Here is a 24,785-nt window from a genome sequence, read left to right on the forward strand (position 1 = left end):
TCTTATGTGTGAATCTCATTTTTTCTTCTTAATCAGAATTGTCGTCATGATGCTCCTAAGTCTCTTTAGCTTCAAGACAAAGAAAACATGTCTGTAAATTATAAAGTGCAGAATTCAGAGAAGCAATTTTCTTTTTTTGAAATTATATCTGAGTAACATAAATGTAGTAATTGGGCAGTTTTTAAAGAGGTGTCTTCATTTTAACATGAGGTTTTGGGTTTAGACTTGCTGGGTTTAATATGTCCTTGTGGTAATTTATTTGTTGCTTTACAATAAATTTTAAATATTCTTTGTCTATTTTAAATCACCTTTATGCTGGCGCTGTTATCTGTGAGATCATACAAAATGTAGTTTACTTTTTCTTTAGATGTCCATCCTGTTTTTATAACCTAATGAACCTGTTTTGCGAGCTGACATGTAGCGCTCGACAAAGTCAGTTTCTGAACGTTACAGCAACTGAAGATTATGTTGATCCTTATAAAAACCAGACGAAAACAAATGTAGTAGAATTACAGTACTATGTTGGAGAGAGTTTTGCCAATGGTAAGTAAACTTTTAGTTATTCCTCTTCTGCAGTTGGTATCAGGGCAGTGGATCAAATTGTTTTGTTGTTGTTGTCCTGTCAACTGTGTGAAAATGACAATTATTAGTTCCATTGGCCATGAAATTTGAGTTGTCGCTTTGCTTGTACCCTAGGACTCGAGGTACAACCTATTACACAATCTGCTTAAAGTATTTGCTTTAACTACTTCCTAACTATAAGTTCCCATATGGAAATTTTTAGTACAGTTGTCCCCCCTTATCCTCAGCAGATATGTTCCAAGACCCCCACTGGATGCCTGAAACCACAGATAGTACTGAACCCTATATATACTATGTTTTTTCCTATACATACATAGCTATGATAAAGTTTAATTTATAAATTAGATACAGTAAGAGATTAACAACTAATAATAAAATAGAACAATTATAGCTATACAGTAATAAAAGTTATGTGAATGTGGTCTTTCTCTCTCAGAATATCTTATTGTATTGTACTCACCCTTCTTCTTGTGGTGATGTGAGATAATATAATGTCTGTGTGATGAGATGAAGTGAGGTGAATGACTAGGCATTGTGACGTAGTGAATTTTCTATATAATATTTTCAGACCACGGTTGACTGCTGTTAAGTGAAACCGCAGAAAGCAAAACTTTGGTTAGTGAAACCATAGATAACGGGGACTACTATATGTGCAAGTTTATTTCTGTATATTTTAGAAACCATTGGAACTTTGGTTCTAGTGGACATGAATTGTGTAACTTCATGAATTACTGCAAGACTGAGGAGAGGAGGTGGAAGGTAGAGCTAGTTGGCAGAGGAGAGGAGATTTTGACTATGAAGAAGCAGATCACCATAAGGGAAAGTAAGCAGGTATAACAAATAGGAGAAAGGGAACTCCAACAACTAGAAATCATAGAATAATCTGGAAAATACCATATAATGTTTGTTGAAAATTATTGAAATGAAAGAATTCTGAAAGAATAGAACACTAGGGAAAAAGAACAGATTAGAAATAGAACAAACTGGATCTATTAATGAGAAATCATCATTTTTTTTTTTTAAATAATTTTTATTTATTTTTCCCCCAAAGCCCCAGTAGATAGTTGTGTGTCATAGTTGCACATTCTTCCAGTTGCTGCATGTGGGATGCAGCCTCAGCATGGCCAGAAAGGCGGTACGTCGGTGCTTGCCCGGCATCCGAACCCGGGCCGCCAGCAGCGGAGTGCGCACACTCAACCACCAAGCCACTGGGCCGGCCCCTGAAATCATCATTTAAATGGACTAAAAGATGAACAGTAGATTAGACAAAGCTGACTAAAGAATATTCCCAAGAACAATCTAAAATAAGAGAAAAAGAATTTAGCAAAGTTGTTGACTATAAGAGCAACATACAAATTTAATTTTAATGATCAATTAAAAATGTAACAAAAATTTTTTAATAGAAAAAAGACCCCATTTACAAAAGCAACAAAAAGTAAGGTTCCTAGGATTAAATCTGCCAAAAGATATGACATAAAAGACAACGTGACTGAATGGGGAGAAATTGTTCTGCAAACAGAACTGTGCATGTGGACAGTTGATATATAGCAGGTGTGTTGTTGCAGATTGTTAAGGGAAAAGGTGGGCTAGTTGATAAATGGAGGAGAAAAATTATTATATTCATCTAATTTTTATTTTTGCATATCATACTAAAAATGTATAGATTAAAAATCCTAATTTTGGAAATATTTAGAAGTACATAAAGAAGATCTTTATGACTTAAATGTAAGGAAGGGTTCTAGACAATAGAGGAAAGGCAGAAACCATAAGTGAAAAGGTTTATAAATATAAATGATTAGTATCTAGAGAAATCAGTGAAATGCAGATTAGCAGTAAGCTACCATTTCACACATCAGATTGCCACACATTTAAAAAGTTGTCAGTTCCAAATACTGGTGAGGGCGTGGAGCAGTAGGATTGCTAAGATACTGCCCACTGATAACCATAATGTGGTGCAAGTGTTTGAAAACCATTTGAAAAACAATTTTGCAATACCTGGTAAAGTCGAAGATAAATATACCCTCATTCCAGAAATTCCACTTACAGATGCCTGCCTTGCCTTAGAGAAACTCTTAATGCATGTAAACAGGGAGACCATTTAAGAACATTCGTTGTAGCATTTTTGTGATCATGAAAAATTGGAGATGTCAAGAGAATGAGAAGACAAGCACAGACTGGGAGAAAATACTTGCAGAAAGACATCTCATAAATGAGTATTACCCAAAATATGTGAAGAACTCTTAACGATAAGAAACCAAACAACCCAATTAAAAATGGACAAAAGACTTGAACAGACACCTCACTAAAGAAGGCATATGGATGGTAAATAAGCATATGAAAAGGTGCTTAACATTATATGTCATTAGGGAATTCCAAATTGAACAACGAGATAACACTACATACATATTAGAATGACCAAAATCGAAAAAGCTGACACCACCAAGTACTGGTGAGGATGTGGAGCCACAGGAACTCTTATTCATTTCTGGTGGGAATGCGAAATGGTACAGCCACTTGGGAAGACAGTTTGGCAATTTCGTAGAAAACTAAAAAGTACTCTTACCAAACGATCCATCAATCATCCTCCTTGGTATTTAGCCCAAAGAATTGAAAACATCCACAGAAACCTACACGTGGATGTTTATATTATCTTTATTCATAATTGCCAAAACTTGGAAGCAACCAAAATGTCCTTCAGTAGGTGAATGGATAAACTGTGCTACATCCAGACAATGGACTATTATTCAGCACTAAAAATAAGGAACCTTAATAAATGAAAGAAACCAATCTGAAAAGGCTACGTACTCTATGATTTCTACCATAAGACATTCTGGAAAAGGCAAAACTATGAAGACAGTAAAAAGATCAGTGGTTGCCAGGGGTTGGGGGGCGAGAGGAATGAATAGGAGGAACACGGGATTTTTAGGGCAGTGACACTATTGTTTGGTACTATAATGGTGGATACATGTCATACGTTTGCCAAAACTCATAGAATGTACAACATCTCAGGTGAACCTTAGAGTAAACCATGGACTCTGGGTGATGATGATGTGTCAGTGTATGTTCATTGACTGTAACAAGTGTAGCACTCTGCTGCTGTTGATCCTGCGGAGGTTGTGCTTGTGTGGAGGCAGGGGTTATGTGGGAACTTGCTACTTTCTACTCAGTTCTACTGTGAACTTAACACTGCTCTAAAAAATAAAATCCATTAAAAAAATTTTTTTTTAATTAGAGACACTAAATGCTAATTAAGAGGAGAATAGATAACTATATTGGAGCATAGTCATAGTCTATAATGGAATACTTAAAACTGTTAAAATGTATGAATTAGAGTTATGTCGGTCATATGAATGATTCTTAAAAAATATTGACTGAAAACAAATACAGAATATATGTAGTAATGTTTATATTAAACAGTACATATTTATGGATATAGTATATCATAAAAGTACACCAACATGCGTGGGAAAGATAAACATCAAATTCCAGATTGTGGTTACCTTAAAGAAGGGGGGATGCTCATAGGGAGGGGTAGTCATGGGGCTCAACTGTATCCTATAGTGTATTATTTTTTTAAATATTGAGGCTAATGTTGTAAAATAGTAAGATTGATTTAGCTAGATTGTGAGTAAATGAGAATTGTATTCTCCATATTTTCTGAATGCTTGAAATATTTAATAAAAAAAAAAAACCCTGAAAACCAAATGGTGAGTTGGAAGATATGAGGGAATTACTCAGGAAACAGCATAGAGGTATAAAGATCTGGAAATCATTAAAGAAGTGACATATGGGATAAAGTGAGGAGCTCCAGAAAAAGAAAAGAGAGAGAGCTGCGGAGAGACAATAAGCAAAAGGATAATGGCTAAGGACTTTCCAGAATGGATGAGAGATGAATCCTCCGACTTAGGAAAAGATAATGAATCCATAAGCCAGATAAATTAAAAAGAAATGAAATATACAAAATCAGTTGTATTTCTGTACACTTGCAATGGACAATCTGAAAATGAAATTAAAAAAACATTTCAATTTACAATAGTATCGAAAAGAATAAAATACTTAGGGATAAGTTTAACAAAAGAAGTGTAAAACTTATACTCTAAAAACTACAGAACATTATTAAAAGAAATTGAAGAGGATCTTAATAAATGGAAAGACACTCCATGTTTATGGATCAGAAGACTTAATATTGTTAAGATGGCTGTACTCCCCAAATTGATCTACAGATTCAAGGCAAACCCTATCAGAATCCCAACTGACTTCTTGGTAGAAATTGACAGACTGATTCTAAAATTAACTTGGAATTGCAGGGGACCCAGAACAGTCAAAACAATCCTCAAAAAGAAGAACAAAGTAGGACTCACACTCCCAATTTCAAAGTTTACTACCAACCAATGGAAATCAAGACGGTATGGTACTGGAATAAGGATAGACATATAGAACCATGAGGTAGAATTGAAAATGAACCCACATATCTATGGTCATCTGATTTTTTGACAAGGATGCCAAAAATCAGTGAGGAAAGAAGAATCTTTTTAGCAAATGGTACTTGAACAACTGGATAGCTACACGCAAGAGAATGAAGTTGGACCCTAACCTCACAACGTATACAAAAGTTAACTTAAAGTGGATCAAAGACCTAAATGTAAGAGCCAAAATGAGAAAACTCTTAGAAGAAAACATAAGGATAAATCTTCATGACCTCAGATTTTGCGATGGGTTCTTAGATAAGACACCAAAAACATGAGCGGCAAAAGAAAAAAATAGATGTGTTGGACTTGCTCATAATAAAAAACTGTACTTCAAAGGACATCATCAAGAAAAGGCAAGAATATTTGTAAATCATGTATTTAATAAAGGACTTGTATCTAGAATATATAAAGAATGCTTACAACTCAATATTAAATAGATAGCCCAATTAAAAATGGGCAAAGGATCTGAATAGACATTTTTCTAAGGAAGTGATAGAAATGGCCAATAAGCACGTGAAAAGATTCTTCAAATCATTAGTCATCAGAGAAATGCAAATCAAAACCACAGTGAAATGCCACTTCACATCTACTAGGATATCTAGAATCAAAAAGTTGGATAACAAGTGTTGGCAGGGATGTGGAGAAATCATTGGAACCTTCATACCCTGCTGGTGGGAATGAAAAATGATGCAGTCACTTGGGAAAACAGTCTGGCAGTTCCTGAAACAGTTAAATATAAAGTTACCATATGACCCAGCAATTCTGCTCACAAGAGGAGAAAAAACATATGCCCACACAAAACCTGTACACAAGTATTTATAGCAGCATTATTCATAATAGCCAAAAGGTAGAAACAACCTAGTTATCCGTCAAGTGGTATATAGATAAACAAAAGGTGGTATATCCATACGATGAAATATTATTCAGCTATAAAAAAGAATGAAGTACGGATACATGCTACAACATGGGTGGACCTTGAAAACATCATGCTAAGTGAAAGAAGTCACAAAAGACTATGTATTATATGATTCCATTTATATGAAATGTCCAAAATAGGCAACTATAGAAACAGAAGTAGATTAGTGGTTGCTTGGGGGTTGGGGAGATAAGGGAGCATTAGCTAAAGGGTATAGGATTTCTTTTTTTAAGGAAATTGTGCTGATGCTTACACTTACCTGTGAATGCACTAAAATACGTTAAATTGTAACTTTAAATAGGTGACCTGTATGGTATGTGAATTATATCTCAATAGAGCTGTTAAAAAAAAAAAATCCATACCTAAATATAGCTTAGAAAAACTATAAAACTCCAAAGACAAATATCTTAAAAGCAAGTAGAAAAAAGATACAAATCACTTTGAAAGAATGACAATTGGAGATTTTCTTACCAGCATTGCTAGAGGCCAGAAGGCAATGGAATAATCACAGTACTAAAGAAAATAACTATCACTCCAGCTAAACTGTCTTCCAAGAGTGAGGATAAAAAACAGTGAATTTATAAGTATCTCCTTAAGGTTTGGGGGAAGAGGGTCCTGGAACGTTTGTAACAAGCAGGGAGTGGTAAGTGAATATTAATGTAGGACCCATTACTGCCACTTCCTTATGTGCAAAATGGCATTGACATTAACCCTTATTTAGTGTGTTGTCTAAATGTGTACTAAACTGAAACCAAAGAAGAGAGTAGTATTAGGTTCATTCACACATGACTCCTGCCCAAAACCGGTTTTCCCCTGTAAGTTCTGGAATTCTCCAGCTGTGTAGTTTCCTGCCAGAGAAGTTTTCTGGAACCAGCTTCATTGACTGAAGAGGCACGAAGGTTTCTCCTTCCTCAGCCTTAGTTTGCTCTTCCGTACAGTGGGGCTAATACTTCTCCAAGGTATTGTGAGCTACGTGGGATGACGTAAGCCTTTCCTGTCTGTTTTTCACATTTAAGTTAGTTGGAGTCTGGCCTAGCATATTAACTGCAGGGTGATAGGCCGGTTTTAGGGGTGATCTCCATTCCTGCCCTTAGTGTTTGCTGTTCTGTGTTCCAGCCCGTGGCTTCTGATTGCAGAGTGTGTGGGTTCCAAGTTCCCATTTGAGAGGGCTTTTGTAAGATCTTGCTGGTGTATTAAAGCAGCGTGGTGTTTCAGCCTTTTCCCCTTATTCCTCTGCCAGCCATGTACAACGCCTGCAGGGATGTGGAGGCCCCCTCAAGTAATGACAAAGCCCTGGGGCTGCTGTGTGGGAAGCAAGCCGAGGCCTGCAATGCCACCAACTGGATCCAGTACATGTTCAATAAGGACAACGGCCAGGCGCCCTTCACTATCACACCCGTGTTTTCAGGTAGGGATAAGGACTCCCAAGTTTGGGGTACTTGTGGTGTTTTTTTAAAGCCCAGGAACCTTAAACTGCAATAGGAAGGAAAACGCAGGTAACTAGTTCCTGGAGCTTCCCTCCAGTCCTCCAGTGAGAGAGGGAGCTGGAGCGTCTGTCCTGCCCCTGGTTGCCTTAGGGGCTGCGAGCAGGAGCGGAGGAGGAAGAGGAGTTGCCTTCAGGTGGTGCTGCATAATTGAAAGAATAAGCTGGGTTTTGTTTTTGTTTTTTAAATGGTCAAAAAGCATTGCAAAGGCCTTGTCAGGAGCTCTGCAGTAGTGTTAGACTAGCTCCTCAGTGGAGATAAGACACGATTGAAGGTTTACCCTGGAATGTGGTGTATTTGAATCTCAGTGACAGACTCTATGCCCACAGTTATTGAGGCAATGTAAAATTTTACAGGACTAAGCAGCAAAACATCATTTGATGATATAGAAACCTCTAGTCCTTTTTATTCTTCCGGTTGTGTTATATTATTTCAGAGCGCTTATCATTGGGTTTAAATATCATTTAATACCAACTTTGTAATTTTTTTTTATTGAGATATTCACAACACAATCCTCCCTGCAGACCTTCCAGCCCATGGGATGGAGCCCATGAACAATGCCACCAAGGGCTGTGATGAGTCTATGGACGAGGTCACGGGGCCGTGCAGTTGCCAGGATTGCTCGGCGGTGTGTGGCCCCAAGCCCCAGCCCCCACCCCTTCCTGCTCCCTGGAGAATCTTGGGCCTGGACGCCATGTATGTCATCATGTGGATCACCTACATGGCCTTTTTGCTGGTGTTTTTTGGAGCATTTTTTGCCCTCTGGTGCTACAGGTAAGCAGTTTTGTTTATCCTCCGGGGCAAGAAGAGCAAGATTACTGCGTGGCACTTCCAGCTTCCACGTGTAGTCCTCGGGGAATGAGAACAGGGAAGCAGATCGGCATGCCGCTCCGTGAATGCTTGTGTCCTGTAGCTAGTAAATAGTCAAAGGCCTCTGTGGACATTTCAACATTTGAAGTTGGTTTCATTGATGTGTTCAAAATGATGTGTGATTTAAAGCACCGTGCATTAACCACCCATTCTTTAACGGAGAGTCTTATGAGCTGAATCTGATACGGATCTATTTAAATGCAAGACTATAGTCCTTTTAGGTGTTTGCGTCTTGATTTAGGACAGTACAGTTTTTTAAAGTTTTTATTTTGAAATGATTTTAGACTTACCAAAAAGGTGCAAAAATAGTAGGGTTTATGTATGTCCTTTACCCAGCTTCCCCTAGTGTTACAGCTTACATCACCCATAGTATATAATTATCAAAACCATGAAAATAACGTTTGTGTAATATTATTAGCTAAACCACGGACTTTATTCACATTTCATCAGTTTTTCCTCTAACACCTCTTTTCTGTTTCAGGATCCCAAAGCACATTCACGTTTTGTGTTTTATTGTTCTCCTCCAATCTGGGAAAATTCCTCAGTCTTTCCTTTTCTTTTATGGCCTTGACACTTCTGATGAGTACTGGTCAGTTATTTTGTAGAACGCCCCTCAATTTGGCTTTATCTGATTTTTTTTATGATTAGACTGAGGTTATGTGTTTTTGACAAGCATAGCACAGAAGTGATGTGTCTTTCTCTTCTATCAGTGTATCATATCAAGGGGCACACGATCTCAATATGTCTGGTTACTGGTGATGTTAACCTTGATCCCATGGTTGAGATGGTGTCTACTGGGTCTCTCCACTGTAGAGTTACTATTTCTCCCTTTGGAGTTGATAAATCTCTTAGAGGAGGTGCGTTGAGACTAGGCTTATACCTCATTTCTCCTCGAAGTGTCCCCCTCTGATTGTAGCATCCATTAGTGCATCTTGTCTGCAACAGTTATGACTGGCGTGTTTGCCTGATGGTGATTTTGGATTTCTCTCATTCCTTCTATGTTTATTAATTGGACCTTATTTTGTCCAGAAGGGAGAGTTATCCCTTCTCCCCAGCTTATTATCTATTCAATTATATTTACATCACCAACTTTTTGTTTAATTCTATGGGCTCTATCCAATACTATCTTTTATTTTGTTGCTCAAATTTTTCCAGTTTTGACCATTGGGAGCACCTTCTTGTTGGCTCCTGTGTTTTTTTAAACATTCCCCTACCTTTCTCAAGCCAATTCTTATTTTCTGGAATCACAAGATGTTCCAGGCTCATCTTGTATTTTTCTTGCCCCCAGCCCTGGAGTCGACCTCTTCTGCAAGGAGCCTTGGTTCATTTTATTGGAGAATAGTATTTAGAAACCAAGATCTAGGCACTAGGTATGCTCATTGCTACTGCAGTATAGTGTTTACTGTGTTTTTAAAGGACCTAAAAGTTTTAAATATAAATGAGGGCTACAAGGTGAAATTATCTTTTATTATTTTGTTTTTTTAATACCTTCTTAAATTTTCTCCTGAGACTGGTGAGCAGAGGGACACAGAGCAAGGGGACTTAGGGGAAAGGAGGCAACAATTAGGGAGGAAAAAACAGGGTGAGGAAGGAGGCTTGTAATGGGATGATGGGAAAGTCAGAACAGCCTCATTATGCTGAAGTCCATAGCACTACTTCTATGCTTTTATTTTTCAGAAAACGATATTTTGTCTCTGAGTACACCTATGCTGATAGCAATATAGCTTTCTCTGTAACTGCCAGTGACAAAGGTAGGCACGATTGTACTTAAATAAAAGGGTTAAGATTATGTTGGCATGAGAGTCCTCCACAAACATTTATGCGCCTGCTCTGGGAGGGGCACTGTGCTAGTAACCAGGACACAGCTGTGATCAAGACAGACAGGGTCCTTGCCTTTGTGGCACTAACAATCCAGTCAGGATGGCAGATCAGGACCAAATAATGAATAATAACACTAGAATAATCTGGGCTGGGATGAGAGCTGTGGAGGTGCTGATGTAGCCGGCTGAGAGTGGGGGGAGCAGGAAGAGTTGATGGGAACTGCTTTGGACCGAGTCCTCCGAGAACTTTGCCTTCCAGAGGCTTGTGTGTGAGCACTGTTCCTCTGTGGGGTGGGAATGGCGGTCATGGGCAGGCAGGAAGAGTGGCTTCCAGAGCAGACAGATGGCTGAGGGCCGGGCGGGGAGCTCCTGTGCATGTCCCTGGTGTGGGCACGATTCCTGCCACGTGCAGTAGTAGCTAATGCTTTCCCTGTTCCGACTTGCAGGAATGGCTTGACTCTTAACCTCCACCCTCCCTTCCTCTCTTGTTCTTCCAGGGGAGGTGTGCTGCTGTGTCCTGCCCCGTGCAGCATTCGAGGGCTGTTTGAGGCGGCTCTTCGCACAGTGGGGCTCTTTCTGCATGCGAAACCCCGGCTGTGTCATTTTCTTCTCCCTGGCCTTCATTGCTGCATGTTCCTCAGGCCTGGTGTTCGTCCGGGTCACCACCAATCCAGTGGACCTCTGGTCAGCCCCCAACAGCCAGGCACGCCTGGAGAAAGAGTACTTTGACTCGCACTTTGGGCCTTTCTTCCGCACAGAGCAGCTCATCATCCGGGCCCCCCACACCCACGTACACATTTACCAGCCGTACCCCTCGGGGTCTGACGTGCCCTTTGGACCTCCGCTTGACATAGAGATTTTGCACCAGGTAATCTGCTCTTTGCAGAAATCAATGCCAGGGAACCTGAGGGTTTGCTGGCTTTGACATGTTGACCAGTTCTGCCTGATGAGGGTTTGGGGCTGAATGTAGTGGTATATCTTGAAAATCTTAACGGTAAAAATAAAGGTGCTTTTCACTTAGTTTTCAAGAAAGTGAATGATAGGTGTTTAACTTAATGAAAAATTCACTGTAGACCACTTGTGTATTTGCTTCATATAGTAGGTCTTCTTTCTTGAAATCGAGATGAGAATTTCTTTGTTGAAGCAGAATGTATTTATAGTTCCCCTTAGAAACTTATGCATTTTTTCCCTTGGTAACTGAAAAGTAATACGCTAGGACCCAGAGGACTGGAGCCCCTTCTGCTGTCCTGGAGCCTCAGCAGGAGCTGCTGGGTCACTGCTGATCCTCCCTGCAGGAAACACTTATCGTTGCCTGAATGCAGGCCCCCAGCTGCATTTGGTGAGAGGTGCATTTGGAGCGAGATCCATCCCGTTCTCTTGCAAAGGCCTTTAAACCTTCCCATTCTCCCTTATCACACTTGCCCTGGAGAACTGTATCTGTGAATAAACTGCATCCCAGTGAATGGTTGCACAGTTGCATGGTTTTTCCTTCAAACGTTGCTCTGCCTACAGGAAGTCTGACATCTTGAAAAACATCAGAATGGTTCCAAGACTTTAATAGAATCTTTTCTCCACCCAATGACTGTTGCTTTTTCCCAATTTGTTGCAAAAGGTAGTCATTTACCTCCAGGAGCATATTCTCTATTAGGAATATACATAAATAATCATAGTACAGAATATGGCAGCAGGTCACTTATTGGTGAGGGAGAGTGTCAGGAAGACCTGTCTCCCCTCTGTGGTCCTGTTGGTCACTGCTGGAGAAGGGTGGGAGGGGAGATGTTCCTGTGCCCTCCCTGGGGTCGGTCCTGGTAATGATGTCACCCCTCTGTCTCTCTGGATGCCTCTAAGCAGGGTCTCCATCCCAGTTACCTCTATAAGAGTGGCCTTCTGGGCCATCAGATATTTCACCATAGTGTGCCCTGGTCCTCTCCCCTGTCTTAGGAAGGATTTTCCCCAAATACCCTTTATCTTCTCACCCCTCAGGGCAATAACAGTCAAAATCTGAGAGGAATCGGATGTGTTTCTGGGTTTGTTTATTTGTAAAATCTTCTTTCAGGTTCTTGACTTACAAACAGCCATCGAAAACATTACTGCATCTTATAACAACAGGACTGTGACACTTCAAGACATCTGCTTGGCCCCTCTCTCACCATATAACAAGAACTGCACCATTATGAGTGTGTTAAATTACTTCCAGAACAGCCATTCCACGCTGGACCACAAAATAGGGGACGACTTCTTTGTGTACGCGGATTACCACACGCACTTTCTGTACTGTGTCCGGTATGTGGCAGGACACAGTCATTCGGTCATCCCGCCAATGTCTGAGCAGTTGCTGTTGCTGCCCACTGTTTTAGGTACTGGAGACCCAGCAGTGAGCAAACAGAGCAAGACTTCGCCCTGCAAAGTTTGCATTCCAGTGTGGGGTGGCAGACGGTGAACAAATAGATACGTGCTCAAGTGCCAGGCAGAGCTGAGTGCTGTGGAGAGAATGCAGCTGGGCAAGGAGATGGAGTGCAGTGGGGGTGTGCTGCGTTAGATGAGTGGAGACCCGCCCAAGGGGAAGGAAGGAGGGAGCGTAGGAATATCGGAGTGGAAAGTACTCCAGGTAGACCAGCAGCAAGTCCAGAGGCCCTGAGGTGGGAGTGTCCGTGGTGTATAACTGAGGAACAGCAGCAACCACTCAGCCTTGAACCCGTGCCTGGGTTGAGAACACGTAGTTGCATCTACCACACCACCCCCTACTTGTTTTTGAGCTGGTTTCCTAGTACGAAAACAAGCCTATAGTGCTTTTTCTTGTCTTTGAAATATAAATATATACCATGATATTGAATCACTTTTAAAATGTGCGGCATGGGGCCGGCCCGGTGCCGCAAGCGGTTAAGTGCGCGCGCTCCACTGCGGCGGCCCGGGGTTCGCTGGTTCGGATCCCGGGCGCGCACCGACGCACTGCTTGGCAAGCCATGCTGTGGCGGCGTCCCATATAAAATGGAGGAAGATGGGCACAGATGTTAGCCCAGGGCCGTCTTCCTCAGCAAAAAAAGAGGAGGATTGGCGGATGTTAGCACAGGGCTGATCTCCTCACAAAAAAAAAAAATAAAAAAAAAATAAAATGTGCGGCGTCCCGTCGAGGAGTGGGGGCAGGATTGGTACGCAGTTTAGGTTGGAGGACACTGAAGCTGCTTCTGTGGAGACGCACTGGGCGGGGTGCGTTTATGATTTGAGTTAGGCACAGAGAAGCTGTGCTTGGTGATCTGAGGTGGTCTTTAGGCTCACCCCCGTAGCGGGAAGAGCAGCCTACGCCAGATGGGCCCCTGCAGTCCCTGAACGCCCTGCCCCTCGGCCTGACCTGGCCTGGAAACAGTTCAGCCAGTCCAACAACCACTGTGGCTGTTTCTTCATCATGGGAACAGAGAAGTTATCCCTTGTCAGCTTTGAGGGCAAGGCTCAACTAACCACGTCTCAAGAGCCGAGTGCTCTGACTTCTGATCTCGTTTGGTGACCTTAAGTTCTGTCTGTTTTTGTCACTGGAATGTGACTCTTTAGATGGTTGGGCTGTGTTTACTCTAGTTCAAGGAGGTCACCTCTAAAGACGTGAGCTCTACCCATAAGACATTACGTGTGTGACCATATACCCTAAACCAGTGTTCTCCACAGGGTAGGTGGTACAGGGAAGCCACGGGCAATTTGCAAAGAAAATTTAATATTATATGATGGATGTATATACATTTAAAGAAAAATATTTATTTTCTGTTGTTTTACAAAAGTCAGAATTTTGGCAGTGGGGGAGATGCATGCGACTTGTGTTTTATCCAAGGGGAACGAGGTCCAAATAGTTGCGCAAACACTGCTGTAAGTAGCTTCTCTGCTGCGCGGCAGAGATCTGTGTTTGGTGTGTGGTTACACTTGTGTGTCTCCAGCTCTCACCTCCCTCCTCACCCTCCAGCTTTTCCTGAGCTTTTTCCCCTGGAGGTCCTGCAGGAATGGCAAACCCAGCGCGTCCAGAACCAAGCACAGACCTGCTTCTTTCCCCATAACCCCCTGCATCATGTAAATGGCATCAGTGTCTACCAGTCACTCAAACTTGAGGCTGTATCCCTGAGTTCTTCCTCATCCTCACCTTCCTCACGTAGTTCTTGTGGATTATGACCTCTGGGTAAGCTCTGAAATCCATGATGTGGCGGCAGAGCCCCGTTTGTGTGGGATAACGGCCTTGGCTTCTGGCTGCAGCCCTGCAGCCTGTTTGACTGGAGCAGGTGACCTCCAGGGCCTGAAACCATCAGCCATTGGCTCTGAAGGGTGGTGGTTCGGTTTATTGTGAGAACCTGCGTTAAGTGCCCAGCCGAGTTCTGGCTTATGATCTGTCCTGAAATGCTGATTCCCTCTCCACTGGTTGTCTGTCTGTCTTCACTGCACTACCGGTGGTCCCTTGCGTGGGCCATTGCATGAACCTCCTGACTGGTCTCCCTGCCTCCCTTCCTCTCCCTCTTGCACACCTCCTTCCACTTTGCCACCCGAGGTATCTTTGTAAAACAGCTCGTGACCCCTTTCCCCCACATCTCTGATTGTTCCTCCGTGTCTACAGGGTAGAGATCCAAACTGCTCAGCATAGCACTGAATCCTTTTGTTCACTGTCCCTCGCCTGTTCCAGCCCCATCCCCTCTCTCAGAAGTTCTCCCCTTCATGGGTACCCCACGCAGGACTTCTTGTCGTCGTTCCTTAAGCCGCCATCCTCTTGCTCTCTCCTCTCTCAAGTACCTGTTCTCTGCCTTTTATCTTCCCCCCCAGTTGGAGTCCCATGGAACACCTTCATTTCACCCTCCCTGGGGAATTCTCCCTCGGCCTAGAGACCTGGTTCTGTACAGGTCTCCTCTTTTTGGCAACAGTTTTCCCAATGTATTAATTGTTCCCTCTTCTGTGCACCGTGCACGTGAGATACTCAGTGATTCTGAGCTCCCAAAGGCAAGTGCTGAACTGTGTTACTCACCCAAAGAACCTCAGGGCCCACACTGTGCTTAGAATATAATCAGCCTCATTAACCGTTTATTGTAAAATGTTTAGGTCTCTGTGATGTCTTGAGGTTTGTTCTAATCCGGAGGTGTTTTCTAAATTTCTTGGCAGGGCTCCTGCCTCTCTGAATGATACAAGTTTGCTCCATGATCCTTGTCTGGGTACGTTTGGTGGACCAGTGTTCCCGTGGCTCGTGTTAGGAGGCTATGACGGTAAGAGAAGCGTTCGTTTTTCCTGCTAGATAAAATAGTTTTGGCTCTGTTGTTAACAGTCAAGTGGTAATTATGAAGATTTCATAAATTGAACAGTCTTATTAATTCTCTTTCTCTTAAATCCCAAATATAATAATTCTCCTTTGGCTTTGGGTTTTGTTCTGGACTTAAAAGAAGTGGATGGTGTTAGCCTTTTTTACGTCACACTTTGGGAAGCTGTCGAAAGCTAAGGACATTTCCCTAGAATAATGCAGTGGTGCACATGCACATTATGTGTTGTTCAGTTTCAGGGAGTTCATGGAATCCTTGAAGCTCATCTGTAGAACCCCTAGGGAGTCTGTGGACCTCAGGTTAAGAGTATCTGTAATAGGAAAGAGATAATAGGTGAGATATGGGGAAAAAGAAAGTTGATGGATTTTTTCCTTCTGAACCAGTTGATTAAGAATTCAGATACTTTTCTACTGGGAGGAGCAGTTGGTTTGCTCTTTGCTGGTTCCTGTAGCACCTTGGAACAGTGTAGCAGCTACTATGGGGCAATGATTCATGTGACAACTTTGGCATCTGAAGCCTAATTATAGGCAGCTCAACTGGTTTTTACTCCAGCTCAATGAAGAGGCCAAATAGATATTCTCCTCACCCAGTGGGAGGGGAGGAGTTTGGTCTGTATTTAAATTTTACTGTACCTCTTATAATAAAACACCATTTCTGCTTGTTGGGGAAAAGGTTGTGTCACCAACTGACTAGTCACAGCCATCAAAATTAAGCTTGATCTCTACCTTCTTCCTTCCGCCAAAATAAACTCCAGACAGAACAAAAATTTGAAATTTGAGAAGTAAAACTATTAAAGAACTGGGAGAAAATACAGGAGGAATTTTTTAAAGTAATTTTAAAATGGAGAAGGCATTTCTAAGCAAGACACAAAACCCAGGAGTCACAAAAGGAAATACTGATGAATTTGACTACATAAGAATTTTAAATTCCTGTGTGGAGAACAAACATCATAAAGTTTAAAAAAAAAAACAAAAAGCTGGAGGAAAAAAGTAGTATATATAACAGACAGCATTTCCTTAAGGATAAAGAGCTCTTATGGAAAAAAGAAAAGGTCAACAACCCAGAAGAAAAGTGGGCAAAGCTATATATGCAAGTTAACAAAAGAAGAACTACAAATGGCTTGTAGTTATGTGGGGAAAATGCTCAACCCTTTCTGCCTCACAGGTTGGCAGAGATCTAGGAGTTTGATGAAACCCTGTGGGTGAGAGTACGGGGAACTGCGCTGTTGGGGGAGGTGTCGATTGGTTGCTGGAATGTAAGCTCCAGGGCTGCAGGGGTTTTTCTCTCTTGTTCACTGATGTGTTCACAGCACCTAAATAATGCCTGTCACAGAGTGGGTCTCAGTAAATACTTGGTTGAGTAAAGGAATGAAAAATAGGATAGCCTCCTTGGAGGGCAGTTTGGGAGAATCTATCAAAATTAAAAATGCACATATGGTTTTGATTCAGTGATTGTACTTGTAAGAACCGAATCTACAAATAATGTATTTTACACATTAAAAATAACAAAAAAAAGTGCAAAAATATCCATCAGTTGGAGATGGGTTAAATTATACTAGAAAATATAATATAGTAGAGAAAAGAATAAGGAAGCTCTTTCTGTACTAAAATGGAGCATTCTCAAGATACAAATTTAAGAAGAAAATGTGCAGAATAGTATATTACTATCTGTGTAAAAAAGAAGGAAAGGGGAAGAACATGATGTGTTTGCGCGTGCGTGCGTCGAGTAGCTCTAGGAAGCGTCACAGGCAGTCACAGCGTGGGGAGGAGAACCAAGAGGAGGGAACGGGACTGAGCGAGGGGAGAGGCTTCGCTCAACACCTTTCTGCTCTGTTTGGAATTTTTACTGTACACGTGCTATGTAGTTAAAAAAAAGAAAAGCTACTGTTCCTGAATGAAAATTGTGCCTACCTCAGATAGAGAATGTTTTATTCATTAACTGAACTGCATGGACGCTATTTCAGTGAACCCCATTTTTGTTCTTAGAGAACAGGGATGTAAGTTTAGAGCCCCAGTGGGAAATCAGTCACCTAGCTCTCCAATGATTTTCCCTGTTATTGATCTAATTTTCTGCACCCTTGTAATCTTTTTGACATCACATTTTTCCTTTCTAGATCAAAACTACAATAATGCCACAGCCCTTGTGATTACCTTTCCTGTCAATAATTACTATAACGACACAGAGAAGCTCCGGAGGACCCAGGCCTGGGAAAGAGAGTGAGTTGCTCACGGGGTCTAAACAACCTGTCCCTCTGTTGTGGGAAGCTGGGTGCTAACAGACAGCACTTCAACGTCATTCAGCCAAATTAACCAGCATCGAATCTAAGTTATGTCATGGTTTTCACTTGGTACTAGTGATGCTAAGAAAAGAATCTGTAAATAAATTTACCTGTAAACATTGTTTAAACAGATATCCCTGCACAAGAATGCAAACGTATTTAAGCAGAAATGTTCCTTGCATCATTTTCTAACAGCAAAAACTGGGAGCAACCTGAATGTACTTTAGTAAGTGATAGGTACAGTAGAAAATTATGCAGTCATTAAAGATAGGCCCATAAGTGGTTCAAGATGTATTAAATAAAAACTGCAATCAGCATGTTTAGGTAAATATATGCTATAGGTGCTGTCCATGCCTAGAAAAAATACCAAGCAAATGACTCAAGAAATTGTTAACTGTAACCTCTAGAGAAAGGGAAGAGAGGACTGAGGAGGGCAGGGGACTTCGACTGTTTACTTTATACCCTTCAGTCCTTTTTTTGTTTAAACAGCTTTGTTGCGATATAATTCATATATGATACGTTTCACCCATTTAAAGTGTACAATTCAGTAGCTTTTAGTATATTCACAGATATGTGCAACCATCACCACAGCCAATTGTAGAGCGTTTTCTTTACCTCAGGAAGAAACTCCATCTCCTTTAGCTGTCAACCTGTCTCCTTTTGTCTTCCCACCTCCCAGCCCTATGCAACCACTAATTTACTTTCTCTCTCCTTATATTTTCCTGTCCTGGATTTTTATATGAGTGGAATCATATGTGTGGACTTCTGTGTCTCGCTTCTTTCACTCAGCATAGTGTTTTCAAGGTTCATCCAAGTTGTAGCGTGTAGCAGTACTTCATTTCTTTTTATGGCTGAGTAATGCTCCATCCTTTGAATATACCACATTTTGTTTATCCATTCATCAATTGATGCGCATATGGGTTGTTTTCTACCTTTTGGCTATTATGAATAATGCTGCTATAGACATTCGTATACAAGTTTTGTGTGAACTTATGTTTTCTTTTCTCTTGGATAGACACCTAGGAGTAGAATTGCGGGGTCATATGGTAACTCTTTGACTGTTAACTCTTGTGACTGGTAACTGCCAGACTGTTTTCTAAAGTGACTGCACCATTTTACATTCCCACAAGCAGAGTATGAAGGTTCTGATTTCTCCACATCCTCTCCAACACTTGTTGTTATCTGACTTTTTGATTCTAGCTGTCCTAGTTGGTGGGAAGTGGTGTCTCATTGTGATTTTGATTTGCATTTCCCTGATGACTAATGATTTCCAGTGTCTTTCATGTGCTTATTGGTCTTTCTGTCAGTTCCTTGGAGAAACGTTTATTCCTATCCTTTGCCCATTTTTTTGTAAATAAATATTTGTTAAGGGAGTAAATAAATCACCAACTGTTAATAATCACTGACTAATCCAACTACAGTTTTCTTTCTTCTCAAAGGCATTGGGTGCCATTCAAAAAGCCTTAAGTTTAACATACTGTTACAGGTTACAGACCCTTATAGTTGTTTTTCTAAAACCTATTCTACCTTTCCTTTTTTTCTTTTTTCTTCCTGTCTTTTTTTATTTTTTTTAATTGTGAAATTTTTTTGTTTATCAGTCCCCATATAAGTGCATCCCTCCACCCCTTGTGCCCACCCCTCACCCGCCTAGCCCCTGGTAACGACCAAACAGTTCTATCTGTGCGTGTGTTGGTTTATCTTCCACATATGAGTGAAATCATGTCCTGTTTGTCTTTTTCTTTCTGGCTTATTTCACTTAACATAATACCCTCCAGATCCATCCACGTTGTTGCAAATGGGACGATTTTGTCTTTCTTTATGGCTGAGTAGTATTCCATGGTATATATATACCACATCTTCTTTATCCATTCATCAGTCGAGGGATACTTGGGTTGCTTCCGTGTCTTGGCAATAGTGAATAATGCTGTGATGAACATAGGGGTGCATAAGCCTCTTTGGATTGTTTATTTCACGTTTGTTGGGTAGATGCCCAGTAGTGGGATAGCTGGATCATAAGGTATTTCTATTTTAAAATTTTTGAGGAATCTCCATACTGTTTTCCATGAAGGCTGCACCAGTTTGCATTCCTACCAGCAGTGGATTAAGGTTCCCATTTTTCCTCAGCCTCTCCAGCATTTGTTGCTTTTTGTCTTGGTGATTATAGCCATTCTAACGGATGTAAGGTGATATCTTAGTGTGGTTTTGATTTGCATTTCCTTGATGACTAGTGATGTTGAGCATCTTTTCATGTGCCTATTGGCCATCTGTATATCTTCTTTGGAGAAGTGTCTGTTCATGTCCCGTGCCCATTTTTTGATTGGGTTGTTTGTTTTTTTGTTATTCAGTTGTGTGAGTTCTTTATATATTATGGAGATTAATCCCTTGTCAGATATATGGTTTGCAAATATTTTTTCCCAGCTGGTGGGTTCCCTATTCATTTTGATCCTGGTTTCATTTGCCTTGTAGAAGCTCTTTAATCTGATGAAGTCCCACTTGTTTATTTTTTCTTTTTTTCCCTTGTCTGAGTAGACATGAAATTCAAGAAGATTCCTTTATGACTGATGGCAAGTAGTGTACTGCCTATATTTTTCTCCAGGAGTTTTATAGTTTCAGGGCTCACCTTCAGGTCTTTGATCCATTTTGAGTTAATTTTTGTGTATGGTGAAAGAAGGTGGTCTACTTTCATTCTTTTGCAAGTGGCTGTCCAGTTTTCCCAGCACCATTTATTAAAGAGACTTTCCTTTCTCCACTGTGTGTCCTTAGCTCCTTTGTCAAAGATTAGCTGCCCATAGATATGAGGTTTTATTTCTGGACTTTCGATTCTGTTCCATTGATGTGTGTCTGTTTTTGTACCAGTACCACGCTGTTTTAATTACTATCACTTTATAGTATGTTTTGAAGTCAGGGATGGTGATGCCTCTAGTCTTGTTCTTCTTTTTCAGGATTGCTTTAGCTATACGGGGTCTTTTGTTGCCCCATATGAATGCTAGTATTCTTTGTTTTGTTTCTGTCAAGAATGTCCTTGGGATTCTGATTGGGATTGCATTGAATCTGTAGATTGCTTTAGGTAGTATGGACATTTTAACTATGTTTACTCTTCCAATCCAAGTGCGTGGAATCTTTTTCCATTTCTTTATGTCATCATTGATTTCGCTCAATAATGTCTTATAGTTTTCATTGTATAGATCTTTCACTTCCTTGGTTAAATTTACTCCTAGATATTTTATTCTTTTTGTTGCAATTGTAAATGGGATTGTCTTCTTGAGTTCTCTTTCTGTTAGTTCGTTGTTGGTATATAGAAATGCAACTGATTTCTGTAAGTTGATTTTGTACCCTGCCACTTGGCTGTAGTTGTTGATTATTTCTAATAGTTTTCCAATGGATTCTTTAGGATTTTCTATATATGAGATCATGTCATCTGCAAACAGCGAGAGTTTCACTTCTTCGTTGCCTATTTGGATTCCTTTTATTCCTTTTTCTTGCCTAATTGCTCTGGCCAGAACCTCCAGTACTGTGTTGAATAAGAGTGGTGAGAGTGGGCACCCTTGTCTTGTCCCTGTTTTCAGAGGGATGGCTTTCAGTTTTTCCCCATTGAGTATGATGTTGCCTTTGCCCATTTTTAACTGGGTTATTTGTATTTTTATTATTAAATTATAGGAATTCTTATGTATTCTACAAGTCCCTTATCAGATACATGATTTCCAAGTATTTGCTCCCATTCTTTGATTTGTTTTTGCTTTGCTTTCTTGTTGGTGTTCACTGAAGCACAAAAGTTTTTAATTTTGATGAAGTCCAATTTATCTATTTTTTCTTCTGTTGCTCATACTTTTGGTATCCTATCTAAGAAACCATTGCCTAGTTGAAGGACATGGAGATTTACACCCATGTGTCCGTCTGAGAGCTTTATAGTTTTAGCTGTCACATTTAGGTCTTTGATCCATTTGAGTTCCTTCTTTTGCATGTGGCTGTCCAGTTGTCCCAGACCATTTATTGAAAAGATTATTCTTTCCCTCATTGGATAGTCTTGCCACCCTTGTTGAAAATTAGTGACTACAGATACATGGTTTATTTCTGGACTCTTAGTTATGTTCCTTTGATCTGTGTGTCCATCCTTGTGCCAGTACCACACTGTCTTGATTACTGTTGTTTTATAGAAAGAAGGTTTGAAATCGGGAAGTGTGAGTCCTACTTTGTTCTTCTTGAATGAGAAGGGGCTGTTCTGGGCCCCTTGCAATTCCATATGAATTTTAGAATCAGCTTATCTTTCTACAAGGAAGTCAGCTGGGATTCTGATAGGGATTACATTGAATCTCTAGATCAGCTTAAAATTTTGTTACATGAGTGCAGATCTTTAATATACTTTATTTAGATTTAGGGCCGGCCCCGTGGCTTGGCAGTTGAGTGCGCGCGCTCCTCTGCTGGCGGCCTGGGTTTGGATCCCAGGCGCGCACCAACGCACCGCTTCTCCGGCCATGCTGAGGCCGCGTCCCACATACAGCAACTGGAGGGATGTGCGGCTGTGACATACAACTATCTACTGTGGCTTTGGGGGGAAAAAATAAATAAAATCTTAAAAATATATATATTTTTTAGTAAAAAGAAATAAGGAGAACATGAACCACCTTTTAAACTTGTTCTGAACCTGTTTTAAATGGTAGAAAATTCAGCGTTTCTGGCACTTTGTAATCCCGGGGGTGTCTCGCCTTCTAGTCTCCAGCAGAGAAGATCCTAATGCAGGTAAAGGTGAGGTCAGCGTGGCTTTTGTGTCAGAAGTTGGGAAGAAGTTACTTAGCTTTCACTAAATTTTAACTAAAAATATAAAATTTCTTTACTCTTTAGGTTTATTAATTTTGTGAAAAACTACAAGAATCCAAATCTGACCATTTCTTTCATTGCTGAACAAAGTATTGAAGATGAACTAAATCGTGAAAGTTACAGTGATGTCTTCACTGTTGTGATCAGCTATGGCATCATGTTTCTGTATATTTCCATAGCCTTGGGACACATCAAAAGCTGTAGCAGGCTTCTAGTAAGTGGTGTGTGTGTGTTTCTTGTGTGTCTGTGTGTTAGAAATGGCAGTGCACAGCGTTATGTCATCTTTTTGCCTCTACTTAATCATAATTAATTATGTTCAAAACTGCCTTAAATTCTCCCATGTTTTAATTGTATGTAACTTTTTCTATTTCCTGCATCGGTTTTCTTCAGTTCCAATTTTTTAGGTTTATCCTTAACCTAGAATTTATTTCACATAATCCAGTTTTTTCTAATAATGTCCACTCCATCACCTAAGAATGGAAGCTTATAAAAATATGTTGCTAGGGAAGACCTAGAAGATTTTTTATATCTTCTCTCAAACTGGGAATTGTACTTTTAACTCCAGATTAGCTATACCCAGTAAAGAGGTAAAAATGAGGACCTTTTAGTAGCAGGATAAAGAGTTCTCTGACTATTTGTGTCTCTGTTTCATCTCTCAGGTGGATTCTAAAATCTCCCTTGGCATCGCAGGTATCCTCATTGTTTTGAGCTCCGTGGCGTGCTCATTGGGCATCTTCAGCTACATTGGGATCCCTGTCACCCTCATTGTGATCGAGGTCATCCCATTCCTGGTGCTGGCTGTTGGGGTGGACAACATCTTCATTCTGGTCCAGACCTACCAGGTAGATGTTCATCGTCTCACAGAGCTTGGCGTCTGACCAAGCGCTGGGCCCCATTAATGGCTGTCTGGCCCCATGCAGGGTATTTGTGAGTATGGATAGTGAGGAGGCCTTGTTTCCTTTCCTCTGGGTTGCTCATTGGTGCCTGTAACTTGTTCTGGACATTTTGAGACCAAGAAGTTCACCCCTCTCTTTGGTTGGTGGAATAGATATAAAATGAGAATTTGGTTTTAAATATGTTTGCAAATAGGGCTAACATGCTTGTGGAAAATATTTTGGGTACGAGTGCTGTTACATATTTCTCCATGTAGTGTAGAATGAAAGATTTGTCAGAGGTGCCACTAAAAAGACAGAAGGTCAACATGGGACCCGCTGATGTAGAAAATGATCTCAGTCAATTGGTTCTCACGCAGTCCCCTTGTCCTGTTGCCTTTCCTGTGTGGAGACTCAGTGGCATGTAAGAGTGTCATTTAATGGTCCAGCTGTCTATAGCATGTCTTCTCTGTATTTTCCTGATAACGTGATCTAGTCTTTCCTTGAGCTTCTCACCTCTTACCTAGCGCAGGGGTTCAGTAATGCCCTGAATGAATTCACATGAGAAGTTGTGGGTCCTCCACCAAAGTTTTTATACAATAAGTAGAAGCTACTAATCGTTATACTTTACCATCGAGTTCACACAAGGCAGCAAAGAAGCAAAGAGGTGGCATTGTTATTTAGAAATTTTAATGTTGCGTATTTTTTTGTTGTTTTTTTAAGAGAGATGAACGTCTTCAGGGAGAAACCCTGGATCAGCAGCTGGGCAGGGTCCTAGGAGAAGTGGCTCCTAGTATGTTCCTGTCGTCCTTTTCAGAGACTCTTGCATTTTTCTTAGGTAATTACTGTTTGAATTCTTCCAGTCCTACAATTAGCTGAGCCTGGGAATAGAAGAAGGTAGGGATCTGTGTTGCTTCCTGGTTTAAGCTTTATTCCATAATTGGAAAGTATCAGAAAAACTGGTGGCAGTATCTTGGGTATCATTTTGCAAGTGTCTTCTTTCTCACGTTGTTTCAAGACAGTGTTGATGTTGGGGTCCAGGATGACACTTACCTAGAACTCCTCTGCCACTTCCCCTTTTGGCACCCATGGCAAACGTTGATATGTGAAAATGGCATTTTTCCATAGCCACAGAATCCTTCTCAACACAACGCTCTAAGTAGCAACATTCCAAGCAAAGTTCATAGGCATTAGCTGGTAAGACCTTTGCCGTTGTTCTCATAGGCAGTATTCCTCGTCTGTACACACCACTTATTGGGGAAGCAGCCTCGTTAATGAGCAGAGGTTCTTGACTCTTACCTCAATACGAGGAGCTGGAATAAGCTGGGACAAAAACCCGCACTTTTACATTTCTTTTGACTGAAGAAATCAGTGACTAGCCTTACTAGCGGGGCTATCTGCCCCCA

General features: G+C 40.8%; 1 protein-coding gene across 6 annotated transcripts in view; it reads left to right on the forward strand.

Moving 5' to 3' along the window:
* The window catches only part of NPC1 (NPC intracellular cholesterol transporter 1), a 50,814-nt gene that overhangs the window by 14,910 nt on the left and 11,119 nt on the right, over positions 1–24,785 (forward strand). For 3 of the 6 annotated variants that reach the window (XM_058556800.1, XM_058556803.1, XM_058556802.1), the window contains exons 4-14: positions 368–543; positions 7,208–7,375; positions 7,949–8,225; positions 9,999–10,072; positions 10,639–11,009; positions 12,198–12,424; positions 15,263–15,363; positions 17,528–17,630; positions 22,532–22,721; positions 23,167–23,349; positions 24,103–24,217. In XM_058556800.1, the coding sequence (XP_058412783.1) occupies positions 368–543; positions 7,208–7,375; positions 7,949–8,225; positions 9,999–10,072; positions 10,639–11,009; positions 12,198–12,424; positions 15,263–15,363; positions 17,528–17,630; positions 22,532–22,721; positions 23,167–23,349; positions 24,103–24,217 (1,985 nt within the window). Of the gene's footprint in view, positions 1–351; positions 544–7,207; positions 7,376–7,948; positions 8,226–9,998; positions 10,073–10,638; positions 11,010–12,197; positions 12,425–15,262; positions 15,364–17,527; positions 17,631–22,531; positions 22,722–23,166; positions 23,350–24,102; positions 24,218–24,785 lie in introns of all 6 variants that reach the window. The other 3 variants (XM_058556801.1, XM_058556804.1, XM_058556805.1) reach the window with 3 other exon arrangements.

Source organism: Diceros bicornis, chromosome 16 (genome assembly GCF_020826845.1).
Source record: "Diceros bicornis minor isolate mBicDic1 chromosome 16, mDicBic1.mat.cur, whole genome shotgun sequence".
In the NCBI taxonomy this organism is placed as follows: domain Eukaryota; kingdom Metazoa; phylum Chordata; class Mammalia; order Perissodactyla; family Rhinocerotidae; genus Diceros; species Diceros bicornis.